At 43.8% G+C, this 21,945-nt stretch overlaps 2 protein-coding genes across 2 annotated transcripts in view; one reads left to right on the forward strand and one right to left on the reverse strand.

Moving 5' to 3' along the window:
- Positions 1 to 1,140: 1,140 nt before the first annotated feature.
- Positions 1,141 to 12,492, reverse strand: MRPS7 (mitochondrial ribosomal protein S7). Its single transcript, XM_083148034.1, has 5 exons — positions 12,339 to 12,492; positions 8,150 to 8,341; positions 7,341 to 7,404; positions 1,868 to 2,035; positions 1,141 to 1,793 (listed from the first exon to the last, which is right to left on the reverse strand). The coding sequence occupies exons 1-5, from the start codon at positions 12,392 to 12,394 to the stop codon at positions 1,572 to 1,574; spliced, it is 702 nt and encodes a 233-aa protein (XP_083004160.1). The 5' UTR covers positions 12,395 to 12,492; the 3' UTR covers positions 1,141 to 1,571.
- Positions 12,409 to 21,945, forward strand: part of GGA3 (golgi associated, gamma adaptin ear containing, ARF binding protein 3) — a 36,927-nt gene continuing 27,390 nt past the window's right edge. Inside the window, exons 1-3 of the mRNA XM_083148033.1 lie at positions 12,409 to 12,562; positions 17,459 to 17,543; positions 20,578 to 20,653. Of these exons, the coding sequence (XP_083004159.1) occupies positions 12,523 to 12,562; positions 17,459 to 17,543; positions 20,578 to 20,653 (201 nt within the window). The 5' untranslated portion in view covers positions 12,409 to 12,522. The remainder of the gene's footprint in view (positions 12,563 to 17,458; positions 17,544 to 20,577; positions 20,654 to 21,945) is intronic.

The following is a 21,945-nucleotide window of genomic DNA, read 5'->3' on the forward strand; positions in this document are numbered from 1 at the left end:
GAAACTGAGCAATATATTGCTCAGCCATATATTGCTAGCAATATATCTCCTCCGTGTGTACGGGGCTATAGCCACAGAACTAGCAGCCATAACCTTGCCATTAGGCATGGTCACTTTTTTTTCCCCTTTCTCAAACTTTTCCGATAAAAACAAAGGAAACAAACCTTAATTTGATCAGAAATTAACTACTAATTGCATGAATTGCGATATATCATTCCATGTATTTGTGAGAGGGTTCTAGAAACTAGATGAATTGTCTTTGACTATTATTTATCATTATCCTCCGGGTATCAATTAGGAGACTGTCTCCGTGATTATAGCAATTATTCTATGATTTATTTCGACTAGTTCCTCCGATTTTTTTAAATGGTATACAGGATGAGCTGAACCAAATGGATCTGCATATATAATAAGATCCATACCTCCTGTGAACTGATGACTATCATTGTGAACTTTTGTTGTGATTAACTTCTGACTGCTACTCAAAAACATATTGAATTGCGATTTTAATCAAAACCCCATTTCCACAGGCTGTGACACAGTAACACTATACTACACATGTTGAGTACTAATAATGAAACAGCCGGTTTCCTTTTGTAAAGAAATGTTACATAGAAAATGACACATTTATACTGCACAGATCAGAGGCTGCTCGTTCTAAACCCTTTCAAACAGGGCAGAGTCCAGTGCAGCTCCTGAGTAGCAACATCAGTTATAATCAAAATCGGGAAATTACCACAGGAATTTGCGGCACTTGGTTCTTGTATATCTATTATGTTTACACTTTGTGGATAAACCTTCTCTAGATTAACACCTGATACTAATTAACAGTGCTCAATTGAGTAAATCTGAGTATCACTATGTCCTCATATCGTGATATGGAACTACACTTCCATTTTTTTTAACATGATTTAATAAACCTAGTATTTTTTTATCTGTAACTAAGCGTGCCCCCAACAAAAAGTGCCTGCTCTGTCTTTCGTCCTTACTGATTTAAACACCTCAGTATGTCAGATAATAGGAATTCACTCTTAAGTATAGCTATATACCTATAGTAGGATACAGCATTTCCAAGTCCTCCTTTCACAGATTCTGCATCAAGAAAAGTACAGTCACGCATATATAAAAATTGGATCTTAACGTGTTTGAAAATTAACCTGACCCTTTTCAATGTTGAGTGTCATTGCAAGGCAAAACAATGACCAAAGTAGCAGTAGTGCTAATTCGCAACATGTTTAAAAATGCATTTTAAACACCAGAGGGGTATAAGGTCTCACATTTGATGAATACAAGAAGCGAAGAATAGTGGCTTTAACTATAGTGGCACAACCATTATATAAATCTGAGTGCAAAGCCACGTCAGTAAATATGCAAACAAAAAATGCTAATTTGTACTATTTTAAAATGTTCTGAAACCAATGAATGTGTCACGTTTGAAATGTATATATTTTTGTCAAAGAGAACATAGACAACAGTTTGGTGGCCGGAAGATTATAGAAATTGTATATACAGGTATCAAGGCAGATATTATCAGTCAGATGTGAGAAAAGGTGACGCCTCAGGTAACACAGCTACCACCAGCGGAAGTGAGCAAAGGCCCGATTTGATTCTGCCATTTTATGTAGATCATGCTTCTTTTTAATAACATTTCCCTCTCCGTAAAAAGATTCCAACAGTACAGCTGCAAGCTTCTCATACATAAAGGTCCGTCGATCTTTGTTTTCTCTACTTTCTGTCATTATCCACTTCAAGGCCATAAACTGACGTTTGGTCTCAGTCAGTGGTGTGGGCACCTGCAATGGAAACAAGATGTTTAGTTTATCAGGTAAAAGACAAGTGAGAAGACCAGAGATGCTGCAGTAAATACCTGATAGGATTTGCCTCCTCTTGTGATAGTGGTGAGACCAATAATGGGTTTACAGTTATTCACAGCTTGATGAAAAATGGTGTATGGGTTGCACTCAATATTGTCTCTCTCCTCCGGGCTGGACAGGTAATATTTCTCCAACTGTGTTCTTTTTATTTTTTCTAAAGTCTAAAAAGAAGAAGAATGTGTCAAATATAAAACAAGAATATTGTTCATTACAAAGATGGGCTCATTGTTGCCACTGAGATGTAACCGATACTTAATATAAAACATAATATGGACAAGGTTTGTGGCAGACAAAACAAACAGGGAAACTTATGAAAAACAATGAATGCAGAAAAGGTTCATCTACTTCAATTCCAAGATATTGCTTGCTGTGTGGTTGCCATTACAGCACCTAATTCTACAAGGATTTATTTTCAGAAATAGCACTTTGGTTTTCTGTCATTTTAAAAAGTCACACAAAATAGTCTCTCCATTTAAAACTTATGTAAAAAGAATTTAACTTTGTCCATCATTATTAAACTTTTCCACACCTAGGGGTTCATATAGAGCTGGATGCATGTCTGACTGAGAAGCCTTGATACACTTTTCTTTACTGTGCATGGAGCAGGCCTCAGTCTGTATACATAGTGAGATGTATCTCTCCTTTGCAGATCTCTATAGATAGAGGTGGGACATGGGAAGGAGAGGGCGGTCTTTAGACTGAGGGCAGTGAGGGGGTGTTAATGATACCAGCGAATGGAAGCAATACATGACTCTGAGGCACCTAGCTTCTTCCAGGTGCAAGGGTAATAAAATAATATGCATATCTTAAACTCCTAGATGAAAGCCTATAAGATAAGGTTATAGCAGACTGTAACTGAATTAGCCACAAGTTGTAATAGCATGAAAACCACGCCAATGGCATCGCAACTTTCTTCTCTCACAGCTTGATCTCGCCCTTGGCTTGTGGAAATTTGTATTTCTAATCCAGGAATTCAAGGTAGTGATCACATGGGATGCGGTCATTTGGTCTACTGCATTATGGTAGAAAGTCATTAGGTCGAATCCATTAGGTCGACATGCTAAAAGGTCGACATGACTCTAGGTCGACATGGGAAAATGTCGACATGGGAAAAGGTCGAAAGGTCATTAGTTCGACAGGTCATTAGTTCGAAAAGGTCATTAGTTCGACATTGTCTATGTCGACATTCACAAGGTCGACATGGAGTTTTTCACTGTTTTTTGAGCCAACATGTGCCGACAGGCGGTATTTCATGCCCTACCATCCACTAGGGCGTGGTGGGAGAATAAAATAGTGTGCCGAGCGTAGCGAGGCACCGTGCCCGACGCATCGCGAGCGCAGCGAGCGATGAGAGGGGATGCAGTGCACTTTAAATTGTGTCCATGTCGACTGTGTTGACATTCAGGTAAAAAAACTGAAAAACCCCATGTCGACCTTGTGAATGTCGACATAGACAATGTCGAACTAATGACCTTGTCGAACTAATGACCTGTCGAACTAATGACCTTTCGACCTAGAATCATGTCGACCTTTTCCCATGTTGACCTAGAATCATGTCGACCTTTTAGCATGTCGACCTAATGACTTTCTACCATAATGCAATAGACCAAATGATCCCAACCCGATCACATACACATGCTATAGTACATATTTCACTCTAAAATGAGCGGTTGGTACCCAATAGCTGAGGACCATAGGAGTGGAGGAGCAGCCAAGCATAGGCACTGTTCACTCCTGGATACACTGCTACATGACGTATTGTGATTCACCACCACAACGGAGCTGTGAAGAGGCATCATCGTGTGAATGGACTTCACTTCAGTGGCATCCCCTACCCTGGAGGATTCATGCAAGTAAGCTACTAACAGTGGTTGGGCATAGGACAGTGCCCATCATACTCTCCCCACACTCACAAGGTCCCCATTATACACACAGCGTCAAGCATACGCACATCCCATAGCCACAATCCCCAGGAATTGCACTTGTGTACTATTGCTGGAGGTCTTCGACAAGGACATGGAGGAGATAATCTTAAAGGGTGTAGACTAGCATTGTATCCTGGGGCTTGGTTATCATGTGACAATGCTAAAGTACCTATGATCTTCCCCTAGTCTAGCAATACTGGGGTACTGGTCACCTGCCCATGGTCTGACAATATTGTGGTGCATATCACATGACTCCTGGTCTAACAATATTGGGGTATCAATGGCCTGCTCTACCCTTTATTCTGGTCAAACTATATTGGGATATCACCTGTCTTGGCAATATTGGGGTAATGCTACACTGGTCTGTCAATATTTGAATGAAGGGTTCAATAACAGAGTGTCTGGGATACCCTTCCCCTTGCATTGCTCCCAGTACAATCAGCTCCTAACTGCCCCCTTGCCCCCAATACTGCTGCATACCCTTGCCCACTGTGTAATATGGTCGCTGAGCAATTTTGGCTTAATATCTCTCAGCAATATATTGTTCAGCGACCATACTGCTCAGAGTACCGTTTACATCAGCAACCAGCGATTTTGGCTGAAAATTGCAAGCTATTCTGTCTTAAAAATAATAAAATATATATATATATATATATATATATATATATATATATATATATATATATATATATATATATATATATATATATATATATATATATATATATATATATTTTTTTTAACCTCTATTGTACTAGAAATCGCTGGTCGTTGGTGAACAGAACATTGTAAAGCAGCAACCAGCGATTTGTAGCCATAATTTAAGGAGCCTGCCCCTGCGACCACTAAGGGCTGGCTGTGGGAGTGTGCTAACGATTTATCGCCCACAACACACGGGCGATATGGTCGCTCAGCGATACTGGCTAAAACCGCCCCGTGTGTACAGGGCTTACTGATACTTTCTCTCCCAGCACAGCCCAAGCTGCCACCTGACCCACACCCAATGCACTGTCCCAACTGCTGCTTGCCCAGCATTGCACCTGTTGGCTATTTTGAGAGCAAGCATTATCAGTAGGTAAAATAGGGGGGTGACTTTCCAGGGTGTAGGTGTAGGGTATATGGGCTGGTCTACTGCCATGTGAGGAAGGCATATGGGGAGTTCAAAAGCATAAACAGTGTAGGACCCCAATTGTGTGTGTCTGGGGGGGTATGCCATAAGAGGATTGTATGGCGGGCCGACAGTCGGGATTCTGAAGCTATGTATACCAACATCTGAATCCTGACCGCTGGTATTTCAACGGGGGCGAGCGCACTGAATGCTTGCTGCACTTGCCACAGGTTCTATTCTCCCTCTATGTGGGTCTTTGACCCCCCACGAGGGAGAGGCGTCCCTGTCAGTCAGGATCCCGACTGTCGGTCATTTAGACATGGGGTGGTGGAACCGGTCCTCGAAATCTACCAACGGTCCACATTTTCCATATCATCTAGCTGCTGCACAGCTGTAGTCATTACTAACGGTCACATTTTCAAACATGCTGCATTCATTCCTACTATACATCCACAGGCTGCCTGAAACACATGAACTGTTGGTAGATCTGGAGGACAGGTTTGGCCACCCCTGATTTAGACAGTTGGGATTCCAATGTCGGAGTACTGACCGTCGGAATAATGACTGTCGGGCCGTCTACCGGCACCCATACCATAAGGGCAGCATGTACAGACTTGTACAAGGTATTCACAAGAAGCATTCAGATGCCCAGTGGTGGTGATTTACAGTGAAAATATTGTGGCAAATACTCTTTGTTTTATGATAAATATTAGGCTGAGCCTATGGAGTGAAAAATAACTTCCTAGTTCAAATAAGTTTAACTTTTGTTTTATCTTTTCCTCACATTACTGTTCACTTAAAACATACATGTCCCTTTATGTTCTTGCATGGTGATGTCTGTTGTTTATAATATGCATGTTCTATTTATAGAACTATATGAAAAAATGGCCACATACGAAGATGTATGGAGGCATGTAGAACCAATATGTTAACATTTTGTGCAGGTGGAATAATATAGTAATATGTTATTACTGAAAAGGGAAAGTTGTATGTCTTTTCCTAAACTAAGAAGTAATTAAGCTTTATTTATGAAAGTGCCAGAAGTGGCCCACAGTGCCGGAAATAAGGCATAAAATAATATATTAAGCAGTAAGACTAAAAACAAATACCATTATAACTCTCAACACAATTACAGAGTTAGAACCCCTACACAGCAGGACAATTTGTCCTCCAATCCCGCTATTTCGATGCGTTCTACGACCGATGTTATAGAAAAAGCGCAGAATTGTACCTATTTTCACAACAATTCTGATTCAATGCGCACTCCGCCGCTCATGTGCTTCGATTGGGTGCAGATTGTGTGTGTTTGTATCTCACAATGGTCGCATGGTGTACTGTGCAACACATGATGCAAGATCTTATTGGCTATCCAAAACGTGACAGCCGATAACCGATTGGAAAAATCTGAACTTGCGCTGATTTTGTGATAAGAACCAAGTAAATCCGAGCTGTTTATCTCTAGTGCAGACTCATGGCCCATGGAAGGAGCAGGTGCTGCAGCTCCCACTGGGGCAGATGTATTAACCAGCGTTAAGTGCAAAAATGCACTTAACGCTGGTTAACTGGGGGGGGATTACGTCTGTCCCTAATGTATTACTAGCGCACCTAACGTGCGCTAGTGACAGCCCGCCGAGTTACGCTCGGCGGGGCTGTCCCTGCAATCCCCCCCAGGGATTAACGGCCGGGGCGATGTATTAACAGCCTTCAAGGCGTTAATTCGCCCCGGCCGCTTCGCCAGCTCAGGGCTAGCGTTGTCCTATCCCCCACTATGGGGACAACGCTAGCCCTGCGTCTGGCTTGGGCTGCGCTGGAGATCTTGCGGTTTTTGCGAGATCTCGCGCATGCCCAGTGCGGCCGGCCGGGGGACAGGAGATAGCGCATCAGTATTAACTGATGCGCTATCTCCAGAAAGGGACATCGCCGAAAGGGGGAGTTAACGCTCCCCCGCGTCGGCACACAAGATGTTAATACATCTTGTCGATGTCCCTTCCTGCTTCGCCTCGCTATTGAGGCGAAGCAGGAAGTATCATAGCGGCGCGATAAGCGCTGCTATGATACATCTGCCCCACTGTCTCTATTCCCAACTCCAGCGCTAAGGGATGGTTCCAAATATTGCACAGCTTGTGAAGCGAAAGCAAAGGCAGAAGGAAGGAAGGTTACGAGGCAATATGTTTTTATAGACTGGTGTGTTTTAGCTCGTGTTTAAGTTATGCAGGCTGGGTGGTAGTGTGATAGAATGGGGGAGATTGTTCCAATGATGGGGTCAGTATCTGAGAAATATTATATTTGGGAGGGAAATTTGGTTACCATACGGAGAGTAAGGGAATGCTAAATGGTTAACACAGAACAAATAGACTTCAAATAATACTAAACTACATTATGAGTCACACAGCAAGACATGAGTGCAGCGCATGTTTAAGAAGTAAGACTAACCTTATTCATAATAGTTCGAGACAGAATCTTGTCACCACCTTTCATCATCATGCTGGTGAATTTGCTAATATGTATAGAAAAACAAAAATTAGAATTGTAATATGCAATAAAACCTGCCTGAGGAAAACAATGACATTCTTTCTTGTACCGACAGCAATAGAGGGGACAAATGACTGAAAATTACTTTGGAATGGTTATGTTCGCTATGCAAAACACTCAAGGTAATTCTGAAAGTGTATATGTAAGAACAAATTCACATTGAACAAACTAAAACAAATTAAATTAACCACATTGGGTGTTAGTGTCATTGCGAATTACGCATTGATATCAAACTCCATAATGGCCAGAACAGACACCAACAGAATCAACTCCAAAACCACAGGGGAATAGATTAATAATGGTCTTCTGATATTGTAAAAGAGATGTTGGCGCAATTTTGCTGCTTTTTGTTATAAATCTAACTTATTTAACTTTCTGCATTGGTTAGTAAAACTATATATTATAGTATATCTAATCCCCCTTTCACATCGCTATGCCGGGTTGGACCTGGGATCTCGATCACGGCTCCAGGACTTTCAATTTAAACCCGGGCCGTCTATTAAACAGAGCGCAAACTGGGTTTAATCCTTCTTATAACCCAAATCGAACTGCCAGGTTGGTCAACCCAGGTTATTCAGTATGGTGCTTTCACACCGCACCTCGACACGGGCTGACCAGGCTGCAACCCAGCAATTACCTGGGTTATCCGTGTGATGTGAAAGGGTAATAATAGTACCTCAATGTCAAATCTCTCTGCTTTCAGCAAATACCTGATAAGTTGGTCATAGAAGACAGAGCTTGTTAGATTGGATGGACATGCCTTGATTGGTCTGATGAGTTTAAGTTCCCATTCTTCCTGTTCTTCTTTACTTAGTTCCTCCAAAGGACGTTTGTACTTTTCTTTATCTGTGACTGGGTCCAGGTATGATGGGTTATACCTGCTCCACCGCACTGGGATCAAACTGCATAAAAGCATAATATCAACTATTAATTTCAAGTCCCAAATGGTAATTGGAGCAGTATAATTTTATTATTATTAGCATTTATTTATCTGGCGCAACAAGGAATCTGCAGTGTCCAATTACAGAGGACATAAACAAATAAGCAAAAAACAGGAAACAGTGACTTACAGTACAGTTGCAACAAGCAACACTGAAATATGTATCAGGGGGGAAGAAAACCCTGCAGGATTTGGTAACATCGAAGATGGTATACTGTAAGTAAGAGGGAAAAGCATGAGGAAAGTGGGCCCTGCTTGTGCAAGCTTACATTCTAAAGGAAAGGGGCAGACAGATTTGACACAGATGGGGTAGACAGTGAGCATGAAACAGTGGGTAAGGATGAGGTTTGTCTGGGTCTGGTGAAGAAGTGCTTCTTGAAAGCCTGTTTGAAGTTTTGTAAAGAGTATGAGGGGGAGATGTAGAGAATTCAGAAGGTGAAAAATCTTGGAGGCAGGAATTGGAGGAAGTATTCAGTAGGCAAGAGGGGCAGCATACATTAGTGGTGCAAAAAGAATGGGTGGGAGTGTAAAGGGAGAGGAGGTCAGCGATTTATATGGGATAAGAATGGGTGAGAGCTTTGTAAATGAGTGTGAGAAACTTGAGTTGGATTCTGAAAGGGAAGGGAAGCCAGTGAAGTCATTGTAGGAGAGGGAAGGTTGATGTAGTGCATTTGGTGAGGAAGATGGTTGCAGTAATCAAAATGCTGAATTCCGTATTGATTTGAACTCGAGTAACAATTCTAAATTATTAATTTGTAAATACAGTTTCTGATATTTGTGTCCAGCAATGCACAGTGAGACGTGAAACATAAAAGGGCATCCAATTAGTGCTGATGCTTTTTTTGGTCCTAAAAAATAAATAAAAAAAGGGAAGCTTGAATATATGACTGAACATTATTGGCCAATACAATTAGGGCCTTTTTTTTATAGGCAATAAAACATGGGATCCTAGTGTTCCCTCTAGGAATTTTGGGGGGCAGGGCGCCGCTGCACGGGGCAAGCGCAATGGGGGCAGACCAGGCCCGCCAACGTCACAGTTGTGGGCGGTCCCTGGCCACCGACGTCACAAAAGGGGCGTGCCCGGGCTGCAACATCATGAAAAGGGGCGGTGCCGGGAGACGCTGTCACTAAAGGGGGTGGGCCCGGCCCAGTCGAAGTTGCTGAGCTGCCGGGGAAGCGCTGGTCATTGCCGTCTACGGTGGCGCTGGGCTTCCCCGTGCAAACCATCGGACGGCACCAGGCTGTTTTAGCGGGGCGCTGCTAGAGGGGCAGGGCTCAGTGCCCTGCTAAAACAGCCTAGCGGGAACACTAGGATCTGAGATAACTTCCCAGACCAATGTGTTCTCATTGACTCACGAGCTGCTTATCTGGGATTATGTTTTGGGTGCCTGAGCATAATAGGTGATACATTTTGGGTTATCAAGGCTTATTGGATAACCCTGGGCAACACCATTAGCTGAGAGACTTTACTGTAACTAAATGGATATCGCCCGTAGAGCATAGCTGCCTTCTCTCTACACTCTCTGCAAAGCTCCCCCTACAAAAACCAAACCCTGAGTGGGATATCCGTTATTGTGCCTGTCAATAATAGAAGCTCAACTGATTTGGCCATTATATCCCTGGAGCATGGATATTTAGTGTTCACTATAGCACCCTGCATGTTTCAAAACACATGCAGTTCCTCTCTCCTGCCTTGGGTGTCGCTCTCTGCTTTTCAAAAATCAGGGTTATGGTATAGCGCAGTGGTTCTCAAACTCGATACTCAGGAGTCCACACAGTTCACGTTTTCCAGGTCACCCGACAGGTGCACTCATTATTCACTGACATATCCACAGGTGGAACTAATTATTTAACTTGATTCTGTGTTGAGACCTGGAGGACCGAGTTTGAGAACTTGTGGTATAGCGGATTGACCCTGTCAAGATCTACCAAGCTATCATTGAACACCCTTAGACAAACTTGTGTAATTAGATGCCTAAATAGTCAACCGACTCTAGATCTATAGTAACGAAAGTTAGGTGCAAGCGTTAGATCAGCGGTCACGTGGCTGACATGCAGTTTTCACGTTTTTGGTGGCACAATGTCCGCTCACCATGCTTCGTGCACAGTGCCTCACCATGCTTGCCACACTATTATAATCTAACTCTATGTCCACTTGGAAAGTGAGGTATAAACCAAGTTGACCTGCACACAAAAATAATGTGACAAACTCATGTCGACCATGTGACCGTCGACCATGCTCCAGTGGATCTAACTCTTGCCTCTAACTTCCATTACTATCAATCTAGTCGTGGTCAACTATCTTTAGGCGTCTAACTAGACGTGTTTCTCTCAAGGTGCGTACACACGTACAGATTTTCTGTTTGATTTTTCTGGTGGGAACAAAAACCTGGAAATGTATGGGAGCATATGACAATCAAAAATTTCCACCCAAGTGCAGGAAAACAGAAAAAAAAATATGCTTTGATAATTGTTATTATGTCTGTTTTCAAGTGTTTGGGAACAATTTTTTGATTGTCAGTTGCGAGGGGCGGCGGTACGCGTCCTCCGTCCTTTTCTTACCCCCACTATCCACGTCGGTGTGGAGTTTATTTTATATAGTGTGGCAAGCGCTCGCCACGCTTCGGGCTCGTATTTCGGGAGGGGACGCGGAATACATGTTAAGTAATCCACGTCCGCTCGCTGCGCTTGCCACACTATATAAAATCAACTCCACGCCGACGTGGATAGTGGGGGTATGAAAAGGTCGGAGAACGTGTACCGCTGCGCTCACCACGCTTCGGGTTGGCGTTGATAGTGGGGTGGCGTTAACAATGGGGGGGATTTAACATACTCATTACCCATCAGGGTGGGGATACAATTAAAAATCGGGTCTGGGGGGGGCATTTAACATGGGAATAACCCCAAATCGGGCATGATCACGTCCACATGCCTTTATAATGGCATGCGATGGGACGCGATGTTAAAATTGTCTGAAATCGGCTCTCATCGCATACCTTAATTAGTGGTATGTGATACGATGGGCGCCGTGATAATACACAAGTACCAAAGTAGAAAATACACTTTTACCTCTCAACTGCAAAATATAAAACACCTTTCCAATCAACACACCTCCATGTACTCATTATTGAGATTTCGAGATATTCACCTGACGAAGGACATGTCTTTATTTGACAAATTATGCTATTTAAACCCGTCTATATTATTTATTAAAATGGGTGCACCATAGGTTCTGTGTCCCAACATTTTTAACCAATATAAACATTTACCTACAAGCTCTTCCGCAGCTTCAAAAACGCACATTTCCATACCTCCCAACATGACCCATTCCAGGAGGGCTTCCATCTTAATTTATGATTGCATCACCTGATTTAAACAAATTAATTGATCAGACAGGTGTTTCACCACAGGTGACAGCAATCACACATTAACAGGGAAGCCCGGGAACAGAGCAATGAATGGGGGTCATGTTGGGATGTATGCATTTCATCTAGAAAAAGCGATGAAAGTTTGTAACTTGATTGCAATGGAATTCCCAGTGTGCGTTCGCTGTGAGAATGGCTGACAGGACCCAAATGCCTCTAACTCAGTGGTTCTCAACCTTGGTCCTCAGGATCCCACAACAGTGCACGTTTTCCAGTTCACCCGGAAGGTGTACAGGTGCACAAAATATTCAAGATCACAGATGGAGCGAATTATTTCACCTGTGATTCTGTAGGTAGACCTGTAAAACGTGCATTGTTGGGGGTCCTTACTGGTTGAGAGCTACTGCTCTAATTGGATTGGTCGCTAAAATATATGCACCCTGAATGTGTTCCTCCTGTCATTTCGTCAGGTGTTTTCCCCCTGGTCAACCTATCACCTCCTCACGTTCACCCTACTTACTTTTATCCCGACCATCTACTATACAGCTGCAGCCTGTCTGATAGCTGCTACTCTATTAAAACAAAAGCACACACCTCAGCACCCCAGCCCTTATCTGCCGAGAGAACAGCTTGCATATGGGCGCCGCCATCTTGGGGAAACCGACTCTGTCTCTGTCTCACGAAACTCCGTCAGAAGGCAGAGGAGACTGCAATCTCGCGAGAGTCAGTGCTAGCTCTCTAGCACTCGCCGCCTTGGGGCGGGGCCTCCGCAGGCAACATGGCGGAGAGTGACGGGGAGACCCTGGAGTCCTGGCTGAGTGAGTGACAGCAACACCCGCCGGGTCACCAATTGTCATCCCTCACCGGCGACATTTCCCTCCCTGTATGCGTACAGCAGCCCGGCGCCCCTCCCCGCTGTCACATCCCGGGCGTGGGCACCAGGCATCCTCTCTATTGCAGGGATGATGCAGATCATTGGCTGCACCGCTCATCTAGTCTCTTTGCTCCCATCCCACCCAGTCATTATATGTGCGAGATTTATCAAACCTTGCAGAGAAATAAAGTGGACAGTGATAAACATCCAGCCAACCGGCTCCTAACTGCCGTGTTACAGGCTGTGTTTGAAAAATTACAGTTCGGGGCTGACTGGCTGCTGCTTTATATTTCTCTCCATGATATGATACATCTCCCCGTAAGAGAAGCCTCTAGACGAGCCGCCCGTTTCTGACTTCATGGTTCCCTGACACACCCTCACTATTAAATCACCAGTGTCCTACTTCCCATTTTTGGAAGATTGGTTTTCCTCAGACCTTGTGAAGCTAGAATGGCACCACAGCATGGTATAGGGTGTAAGTGCAGCCTTGGGTGGCAGAGCAGGGTGAGCTGTAAAAATGATGACTGTCAGGCAGTGGGCGCTTCCCTTATGCAATTCCAGTAGTTTCCTGAAAAGTAACTGTGTCACGTTTCATTATTGGCATGCATTCATTGTAATATTGCCTCAATGTTTACCTGTAATTGCTGTAAAGGTGATCTTAAACCACCTCCTTTTCAGTGGCAAGTGTAAACTATGTGCCTTCATCATAATGCAATGATAGGTTTACACTGGAGAGCATTCATTTGGCCTAGATTTGACCCATATGTAATGGTTTTGTATTTGTGAGATGTAATCATCTAAATCATGATATTATGGCTAGAATGGGTGCATTTATTGCGACTGGCACACTTATCCTGGTACATTTTTATGGAAAAACTCATCTAATGTCTATATAATATTTATAGGATGCAGCAGCGCTGAACAATAAATTTTATAAAAAGGACATACATGCTGGAATAATCTGAAGCATGACTGCAATTTAGCATAATAAGAAATACATTAATGCAATTACACAGGATAGCAGCATGAGGTACAAACGCACAATGAGTTGTGAAGAACCAATTTCAGATATTTGGCACAAAGTCGGTAAAGGTAAACAAATAACATAGCAATTATACACGATTTGGCAAAAGACATGATAAAACAGTGCGTTTTAGGCTGTGATGTGCGCTTCTGTGCACATCACATCGCATAGTACAAAAAGTATGTGCTGCATGTACCTTTTGGACTAGATGGCATCGCATATAGTAACACGCATGCTGCTTTAGCACATTGCATGCGTTTTGAACTAGATGTGATCTAGTCCAAAACGCACGGTGCGCATCGCTCTGTGTTGGCACCTTTAAAGATATACAAGGTAAGAAAAAGTAGAGAAACCATTGACTGTGAGCTTACATTCAAACACAAACATGGCATTGAAGACTGTCCTGATGTCCTTTCAGGCAAAAATAAATTACTGAAGGTTTTTTCATGATAATCTAATTTAGATTATTCTCTCAGGGAAAGACAAAATATTGAAATTAGTGAAGGGTGCACTCCTCAAATGTCAGTAGGTTGTACCTTGAATTGTTTCAGTAATTTTACTATTTGCACTTGCATATTTCCCACCAGCCCTGAAATCTTAAAGGCAGTTATTTGATTAGCACGAGGCAGGAATTAGATACTTTTGGGCACTTTGAAATATACTACACATCCCCATATGCTCCAGTGCATAAATGACCTTTATGAGTTCTATTGAAGATGGGATGTTGCCCATAGAAACCATTCAGATTCTACCTTTAGCACCTTCTAGAAGATATCAGATAGAATCTGATTGGTTGCTATGGGCAACATCCCATCTTCAAAAGAACTCCCATCTTAGTAAATTTTTCCCTAAAGGTGCGTACACACGGGGCAATATGATCGCTGGCAATATATTGCTCAGCAATCATATTGCTCAGTGTCCCATTTTCATCAGCGACCAGAGATGGTCGCAGATGAAAATGACACACTGCCGGGAGAAGAGGCGCAGGGGAAGTCGCTGGTCGGAGGAGCATAATCCTCCGACCAGCGACCATTAGGGGGCCGAAAACGGGAGCACTCACCCGGTAATTTATCGCTGGTGCTCACTCCAATCGCTGGCAATATGGTCACTCAGCGACCATATTGCCAGCGATAAGTGTACCGTGTGTACACAGCTTTAGTGTTTACTCTTATTATAACTATTTCACACTCTCTTTAGAACTTCACTCTTTAGAGTTATTTTTCACTGGTTTACAAAGTGCTCATTGTTGATTTAAAATGTGTCACTTCTCAATATCACTATACATTTTGCAGCTTGGGTACTTGTTTCCTATCTGGGCGCCCACGATTTTAATCGCGGGCATCGGGGGTAAAATCGGGGCCATCGCGGCCGATAAAAAATCGGGTGCGATGTGCCAGACGCGATGCCCGCGATTTTCCCATAGAGAACAATGTTAAATGCCTCAATTTACCCGCGATGACCGCGATTTACCATAGGAAACAATGTTAAATGGATCAATTTCCCCAAATTATCATAGGGAACAATGGGAAATGGGGCAAAAACACCCCTGAACATAAAAATGTCCCCCCAAAAGTATTTGACGCCACCCCGCCATCAACGTGAACCCGAAGCGTGGCGAGCGCAGCGGTACGCGTCCTCCGACCTTTTCATGCCCTACTATCCACTAGGGCGTGGAGTGAGAATAGAATAGTGTGGCGAGCGCAGCGAGCCACCGAGCCCGAAGCGTGGCGAGTGCACGCGGATACCTTCACAGGTAAACGCGTCCCTTCGCGGGCTTCCCAGGTGTCCGCGTCGCCATGGACACCTGGGAAGCCCGCGAGGGGACGCGTATAACTGTGAAGGTATCCGCGTCCCCTCGCCACGCTTTTTTGCCCCATTTCCCATTGTTCCCTATGATAATTTTTGCAAATTGATCCATTTAACATTGTTTCCTATGGTAAATCGCGGTCATCGCGGGTAAATTGAGCCATTTAACATTGTTCTCTATGGGAAAATCGCGGGCATCGCGTCGGTCGCATCGCATGTCATTATAATGACATGCGATGTACCCGCGATGCCCGCGATGGGCGCCCAGATAGGAAACAAGTACCGCAGCTTGTGTACTAGATAAAGTACCTTTTCCGCACTACTGCCTGAACATTTTCAAAGAAAAAATGGTACTTGTGTATTTTGGCGGCGCCCATCGCATTGCATACCATAACGCATACGATGGTATGCGATGCGACGCAATATCGTACGACGGTTCACGATGGCATACAATTTTGAAATTGTATGCCATTGTACATGGCATACGATGCCATGCGATTAAACATTGTATAAGCACCCTAATGGGTGCTTATACAATGTTAAGCACCCTAATGGGTGCTTACAATGTTAAATGCACCCCCATGCCACCCTCCCACTATAAACGTGAACCCGAAGCGTGGCGAGCGCAGCGGTACGCGTCCTATGACCTTTTCATACCCCCACTATCCACGTCGGCATGGAGTTGAGAATAGAATAGTGTGGCGAGCGCAGCGAGGGGACGCGGATACCTGTGAAGCCCGCGAAGGGATGCGTTTACCTGTGAAGGTATCCGCGTCCGCTCGCCACGCTTCGGGCTCGGTGGCTCGCCACACTATTCTATTCTCAACTCCACGCCGACGTGGATAGTGGGGGTATGAAAAGGTCGTAGGACACGTACCGCCGCCCCTCGCGGGCTCGCTGCGCTCGCTACGCTTCGGGTTCACGTTTATAGTGGGGGGTTGGCGTGGGGGTGCATTTAACATTGTAAGCACCCATTAGGGTGCTCAAAAGCACCCTTTAGGGTGCTTATACGATTTTTGATCGTATAGGGGGTCAAAATCGCGTCGCATCGTATGCCATCGGGTGCATGGCATACGATGCGATCCGTTCATCGTACGACGGACATCGGGGGCGCCGCCAAAATACACAAGTACCGAAAAAATCAGACTAGCCTTGCTTGAGTTTATAGACAACAGTTCATTTGCGAGGACTTCTGAATGTCGATTCTCAGTTTCACCTAGGCTGTCTAGGTCAACAGCTTAAAGGTTGAGTTAGACATATGACATACATATGGTCAACATGGTTACAAGGTTGACTTGAGCAGTAAGTCAGCATGGCAATGATTGACACATGAAACACGAAATCAGTTACTTTCACTTCACCCCACCCCCGTCCCTATCTGTTCCGATTTCCAATTGCTGTCTTCACAGATCCCTCTCTATCCAGCAAGTTTGAAACAGATCAGTGCCCCTGCAAAAATTGCTTTCATTTTCCACATACAAAGGAGTCATTTGAGTGGCCTCTAGTGGTAACTGATGGTACTTCACCTCATAGAGGTTAGGAGTAGTTAGTGTTTGTATGTATGTATGTATGTGTGTGTGTATATATATATATATATATATATATATATATATATATATATATATATATATATATATATATATATATATCTTGAATGAAATAGCGACACTCCAGGTACTTGTAAAAATCCTTTACTGCGTGATGTCTACAGTGTTTCGGGCCGGAGCCTATCTCCAGCCAGAAACACTGTAGACATCACGCAGTAAAGGATTTTTACAAGTACCTGGAGTGACGCTATTTCATTCAAGAGATATACATGCACTGGAATCTTCCAGTGAACAGAGGGCACCCAGGTCAAGGTGCAGTAGTAGAGCAGGAGCCAGTAGTGGGGAGTGCCGGACCTTCTGACATTGTGTGTGTGTGTGTGTGTGTGTGTATATATATATATATATATATATATATATATATATATATATTCCATGTATTGACTTTTATTTACTTTCTTTTCAGATAAAGCCACAAACCCTTGTAACCGTCAAGAGGACTGGGAGTACATTATCAGTTTCTGTGACCAAATCAACAAAGAGCTTGAGGGGTATGCAGAGTATACACTAATCTATATATGCAGCTCACTTTCCTTATTTGCCTCGCCTCAATACATAGACAACAGAATGTTCTTGTGATTTCAACCTATAAAGATTTTTAAACATGATTCAACTAACATACCCACTATTTGCGTAATCTGAATGGGTTTGGCTGTTGCAGGACATGTAATTTTTTCTATCATACTCATGGTGGACACTGGGACAGTGGGGTGTGGGTGGAGCCACCAGCGACAGGCACCAAGGAGATTAAATTTCTTTGGGTGCAGCCCAGGCTCCTCCTCCTCCACGCCCCCCTAGGCTTCAGTTGTTCCTTGGTGCCGTTAGGCACAGGTTACTAAGGAGAGGGCTCCGTGCCCAAACTTTATTTTTATTCTTAAATTTTTTCTTCAGGAGACAGCGCCGTCTAGCAGCTGCTCCTGCCTGACTGGGTCCGGCGCGCTAGTCTCATGACCAGACACACCGGACACCTCACAGCACACTGAGGCGCCGCTTCCAGTCAGAGGTAAGCGGGTCCCGTCTCTGAGAGAGTGGGACGCCGAGCAGCGACACCGCCGGGGGAGGGGTGCATTCCACGGCGGTCCTGGCAGCAGGCACCCGGTCTTTTCTGTGCGGCCGCTAGACCACCAGGTTAGCTGTACTGGGGAGCGCCATCTTGGATGGCGCAGAGCACTGGGGTTTCCAGGGGGAGGCGGACAGATCCCCAGCTTCCGCCCCCATGTTACAGAGCTGTCAGTCACGCTTCCCGCGCTCAGCTCTGCTTCTCCCCGCCTCCGCAGCGTCTGTATGCCATTACAGGCACAGCGCTGAGAGGGAGAAGTGCACCCAGACTCCTGCTCCGCTACACCAGGGACCAGGTTTCTTTATCTTTCCCCTAAAACGCTGATATCAAGCTATATTTAGCGCTGATACAGCGGGTAATATTGTGTGCTTGTTTTTTCTTAACCCTACCTTGTTTGATAGGGCTTAAGTGTACAGTTTGTCTGTTTTTCTATAGACAGCTTGTCATTGTCAGACTTGTGTGGGGGGCTTGTGACTTATAATATGTCACAAAAAGGGAAGCCCACAGCAAAACCCTCTAAGGGTACTGCTCCCAAGCTGCACGCTTATACATGTGGAAATTGTAAGGAGAATTTCTCCTCAGAGAGGCAGACAGACCCAGGTTTGTGTGACCGTTGCTCTGTAGATGCTCCCTCGCCTGCCAGTCCTCCTATACAGGAGTCCACTGAGCCAGCTTGGGCAGTCACTCTCTCCACAGTAATGAGAGATTTAGCCACACAGTTAGCTGCAGTCAGGCCACACACGTCTGCTTCTGAGGTGGCCACAACACAGGCTGTGCCCACTGTACCCGCCCCAGAACCAACCTGGGTTCAGGGTTTATCTTCTTCCGTACAGGGTCTAGTACAGGTGTCTAACTCACTTCAGTCTATTCTGAAGGCACCAGTTAGACGCAGGGCTTTGCCCACTTTACTGCCTCAGCAGGATGACTCTGACGGGGGAGATACTGGGGATGACGGTGCAATTGGCACTGACGACAATGATGATGATGGTGATGATGAGCCAGACTCTTCTAAAGAGGATTGTATGACTCAGTCACGGGTAGATGCACTTATTAAGGCGGTTCGCTCCTCTCTAAAGGTGCAGGAGGATCAGCCTGCATCATCGGATGCTCCTGTTTTCAAAAAGAAGAAAAAGGAGATAGCAACATTTCCTCCCAGCACTGATCTGGATGGGGTTTTGTCTGAGGCCTGGGCTCATCCAAACAAAAAAATCTTCGTCTCCAAGCGCCTTCTATCTTTTTCCCCCTTTAATGCGGCTGACCGTAGCAAATGGGAAACACCCCCACAGGTGGATGCCCACGTGGCTCGGTTAGTAAAAACCACCACGTTACCTATTCCTACAGTGGCTTCCTTAAAGGATCCCACTGATAGAAAATTGGAGAATTGCTTAAAGGCGATTTTCATCACTTCGGGGTTCTCTGCCCGCCCGGCAATGGCCTCAGCCTGGGTATCTAGGGCTATAGCCTCCTGGGCAGACGAATTACAGGAGGCCATCATTTCAGGTACACGCCGGTCTGAGTTACTGTCCTCAGTGGACCTGATCAGAGAAGCGGCTACATATCTAGAGGAGTCAGCAGTGGATGCAGTCTCTCTTTCCTCAAGGATCTCGGCTTCCTCAGTGGCAGCTCGCAGGGCCCTCTGGCTGCGAGCTGCCACTGAGGAAGCCCTTTCGGCCCTACCATCCACTAAAGCGTAGCGGGGAAACAAAATAGTGTGCCGAGCGTAGCGAGGCACTGTTCTCGAAGCATGGTGAGTGCAGCACTACGTTTCAGTGTACATGTCGATTGTGTCGACATTCAGGATAAAAAAAGTGGAAAACCCCATGTTGACCTTTTGACTGTTGACCTAATGACCCTGTCGACATAACCAATGTTGGCCTTCAGTCATGTCGACCTTCATGCATGTCGATTTAATTGCTGTCTACCCAATGATCCATACCTGTTTAAATTATGACATTGTCATTGTGCATGAATAAGATTAAATATCCCCTCTAAATATATTTACATATTGGTACTGCTTATTAATATATATATATATATATATAATGCGATGAGGCCGGCACTCAGGTCTGGGGGTGGATGCCAAAATGACTTGCTCCGGTGCCCTCTTTCAAGAGGGGATGTATCCTCAAGGAATATGCAACAGAAATAAGCGGCACCCGAGTGCCGCTTATTTCTGCTGTGTGTGTGTATATATATATATATATATATATATATATATATATATATATTTATATATATATATATACATACGACTCGGGCACCCAGGCAATTTAATAAATCTAGAAGCACATAAATGTAATACATGTAAAGCATCAGGACAGAGTAATTATTCCTCTAGTTGGAGAATACTTTCTTTGTTAACATAATGATATGTCTGCATATACAGTACAAGGACAGCACAATCGCTCACACCTGCTCAATGAAAGGCAACATTGTAGTATATTTGACCGGTATGTTCACTTCAGTCCACAGATAGCTGTCAGACTGCTGGCTCATAAAATCCAGTCCCCACAAGAATGGGAAGCTCTGCAGGCACTCACAGTGAGTACATTTCCCTACCTGATTCCAGGCTGTAGTGTGTGTATTGTAGCTAGTCATCTGTGATAATGGAAAGTGCACTTGAGAAATAGTTGTGTGGTTCTCAGTCTCTTGTGTAAATGTTGATGTCTGATTTGACTGCATCCCTTCAGAAAAACATGATTGAAATGATAGAGTCTACATCTTGGTGGCTGAACATTTACACACCCACTTAGCAATAATGATTAGACCTGACTTTTATAATGAAAATATGCTGTTAGTTTTTCTGGATCATGATACAAGATATACCTGGAGAACATTCTGGTTATAGCAGTCATAGCAATATAGATGATAACCTTATTGCAGGAACGTGGTTGGACAATGACTGGGACAAAAAGTTAATTGTATGCTCACTGAAATAAAATAGATGAGGCCATACTCCCCTCCCAGGCTGGCCATGCTCCCTCCCAGGCTGCCCATGCTCCCTTGACAAACACACATAAAAGTAATTTTGCATACGATATATCGCATTTGATCCCACTCCCCACTTCTGGGAGGCTGCCTATGTCAGAGGTCAGACCTGCAAGCAGTTCCGATCTCTTAACTCCGATCTGATGCACACGGACCACGCATCCGATGTTAAACACATCCTATTAGAACACTATTCTCCTGATTTCTCATCCCGACCAATCAGAATTGGGTGAAAAGTGTCATAAGGCTGTATCCCACTCTTTGGAAAAATATTATTCTTCATGCGTTCTTCTCTAGCTGTGTAAGCCTGTATTCCTTTAGTTAGAGGTGGTAGAATATATTTTGCAATATATTTGTGATGTTCTGCTAAATGATAAAACATTTTTATAATTGTTTATTTCATTAATTAGTGGATATTTGACTATTTATTATTATTAATATATATTAATAATAATATATTATATATTAATATTCAAATTAAATAAAAGGAAAATGATTCAAGTATATGGAACAACATGAACAATTCACACTATCTTAAATATTTTATGTTACAAATGTTCATTTTTTTTTTTCTCAATCAACTCTTTATTTAATAAAACAGAGATTGGAGAATGATGAGGGAGGGGGTCCAATGGGATAATGGGCTGGAGAGTGGCATGCATGCATGCATACATACATACAAACATACATACTGTACATACAAGCAGTGGGACTGTAAGATAAAGGTTACTTATATATATTTTGAGGGCACTCAGTGAAATAACAACAAAATGTAAATAACTGTTATAAAGTAAATGAGATTTTTCATTCAGACACATGCCTCCATAGCTAGAGAAGAATGCATG

This window comes from Crinia signifera, chromosome 6 (assembly GCF_055691185.1).
Source record: "Crinia signifera chromosome 6, ASM5569118v1, whole genome shotgun sequence".
Taxonomy (NCBI): Eukaryota; Metazoa; Chordata; class Amphibia; order Anura; family Myobatrachidae; genus Crinia; species Crinia signifera.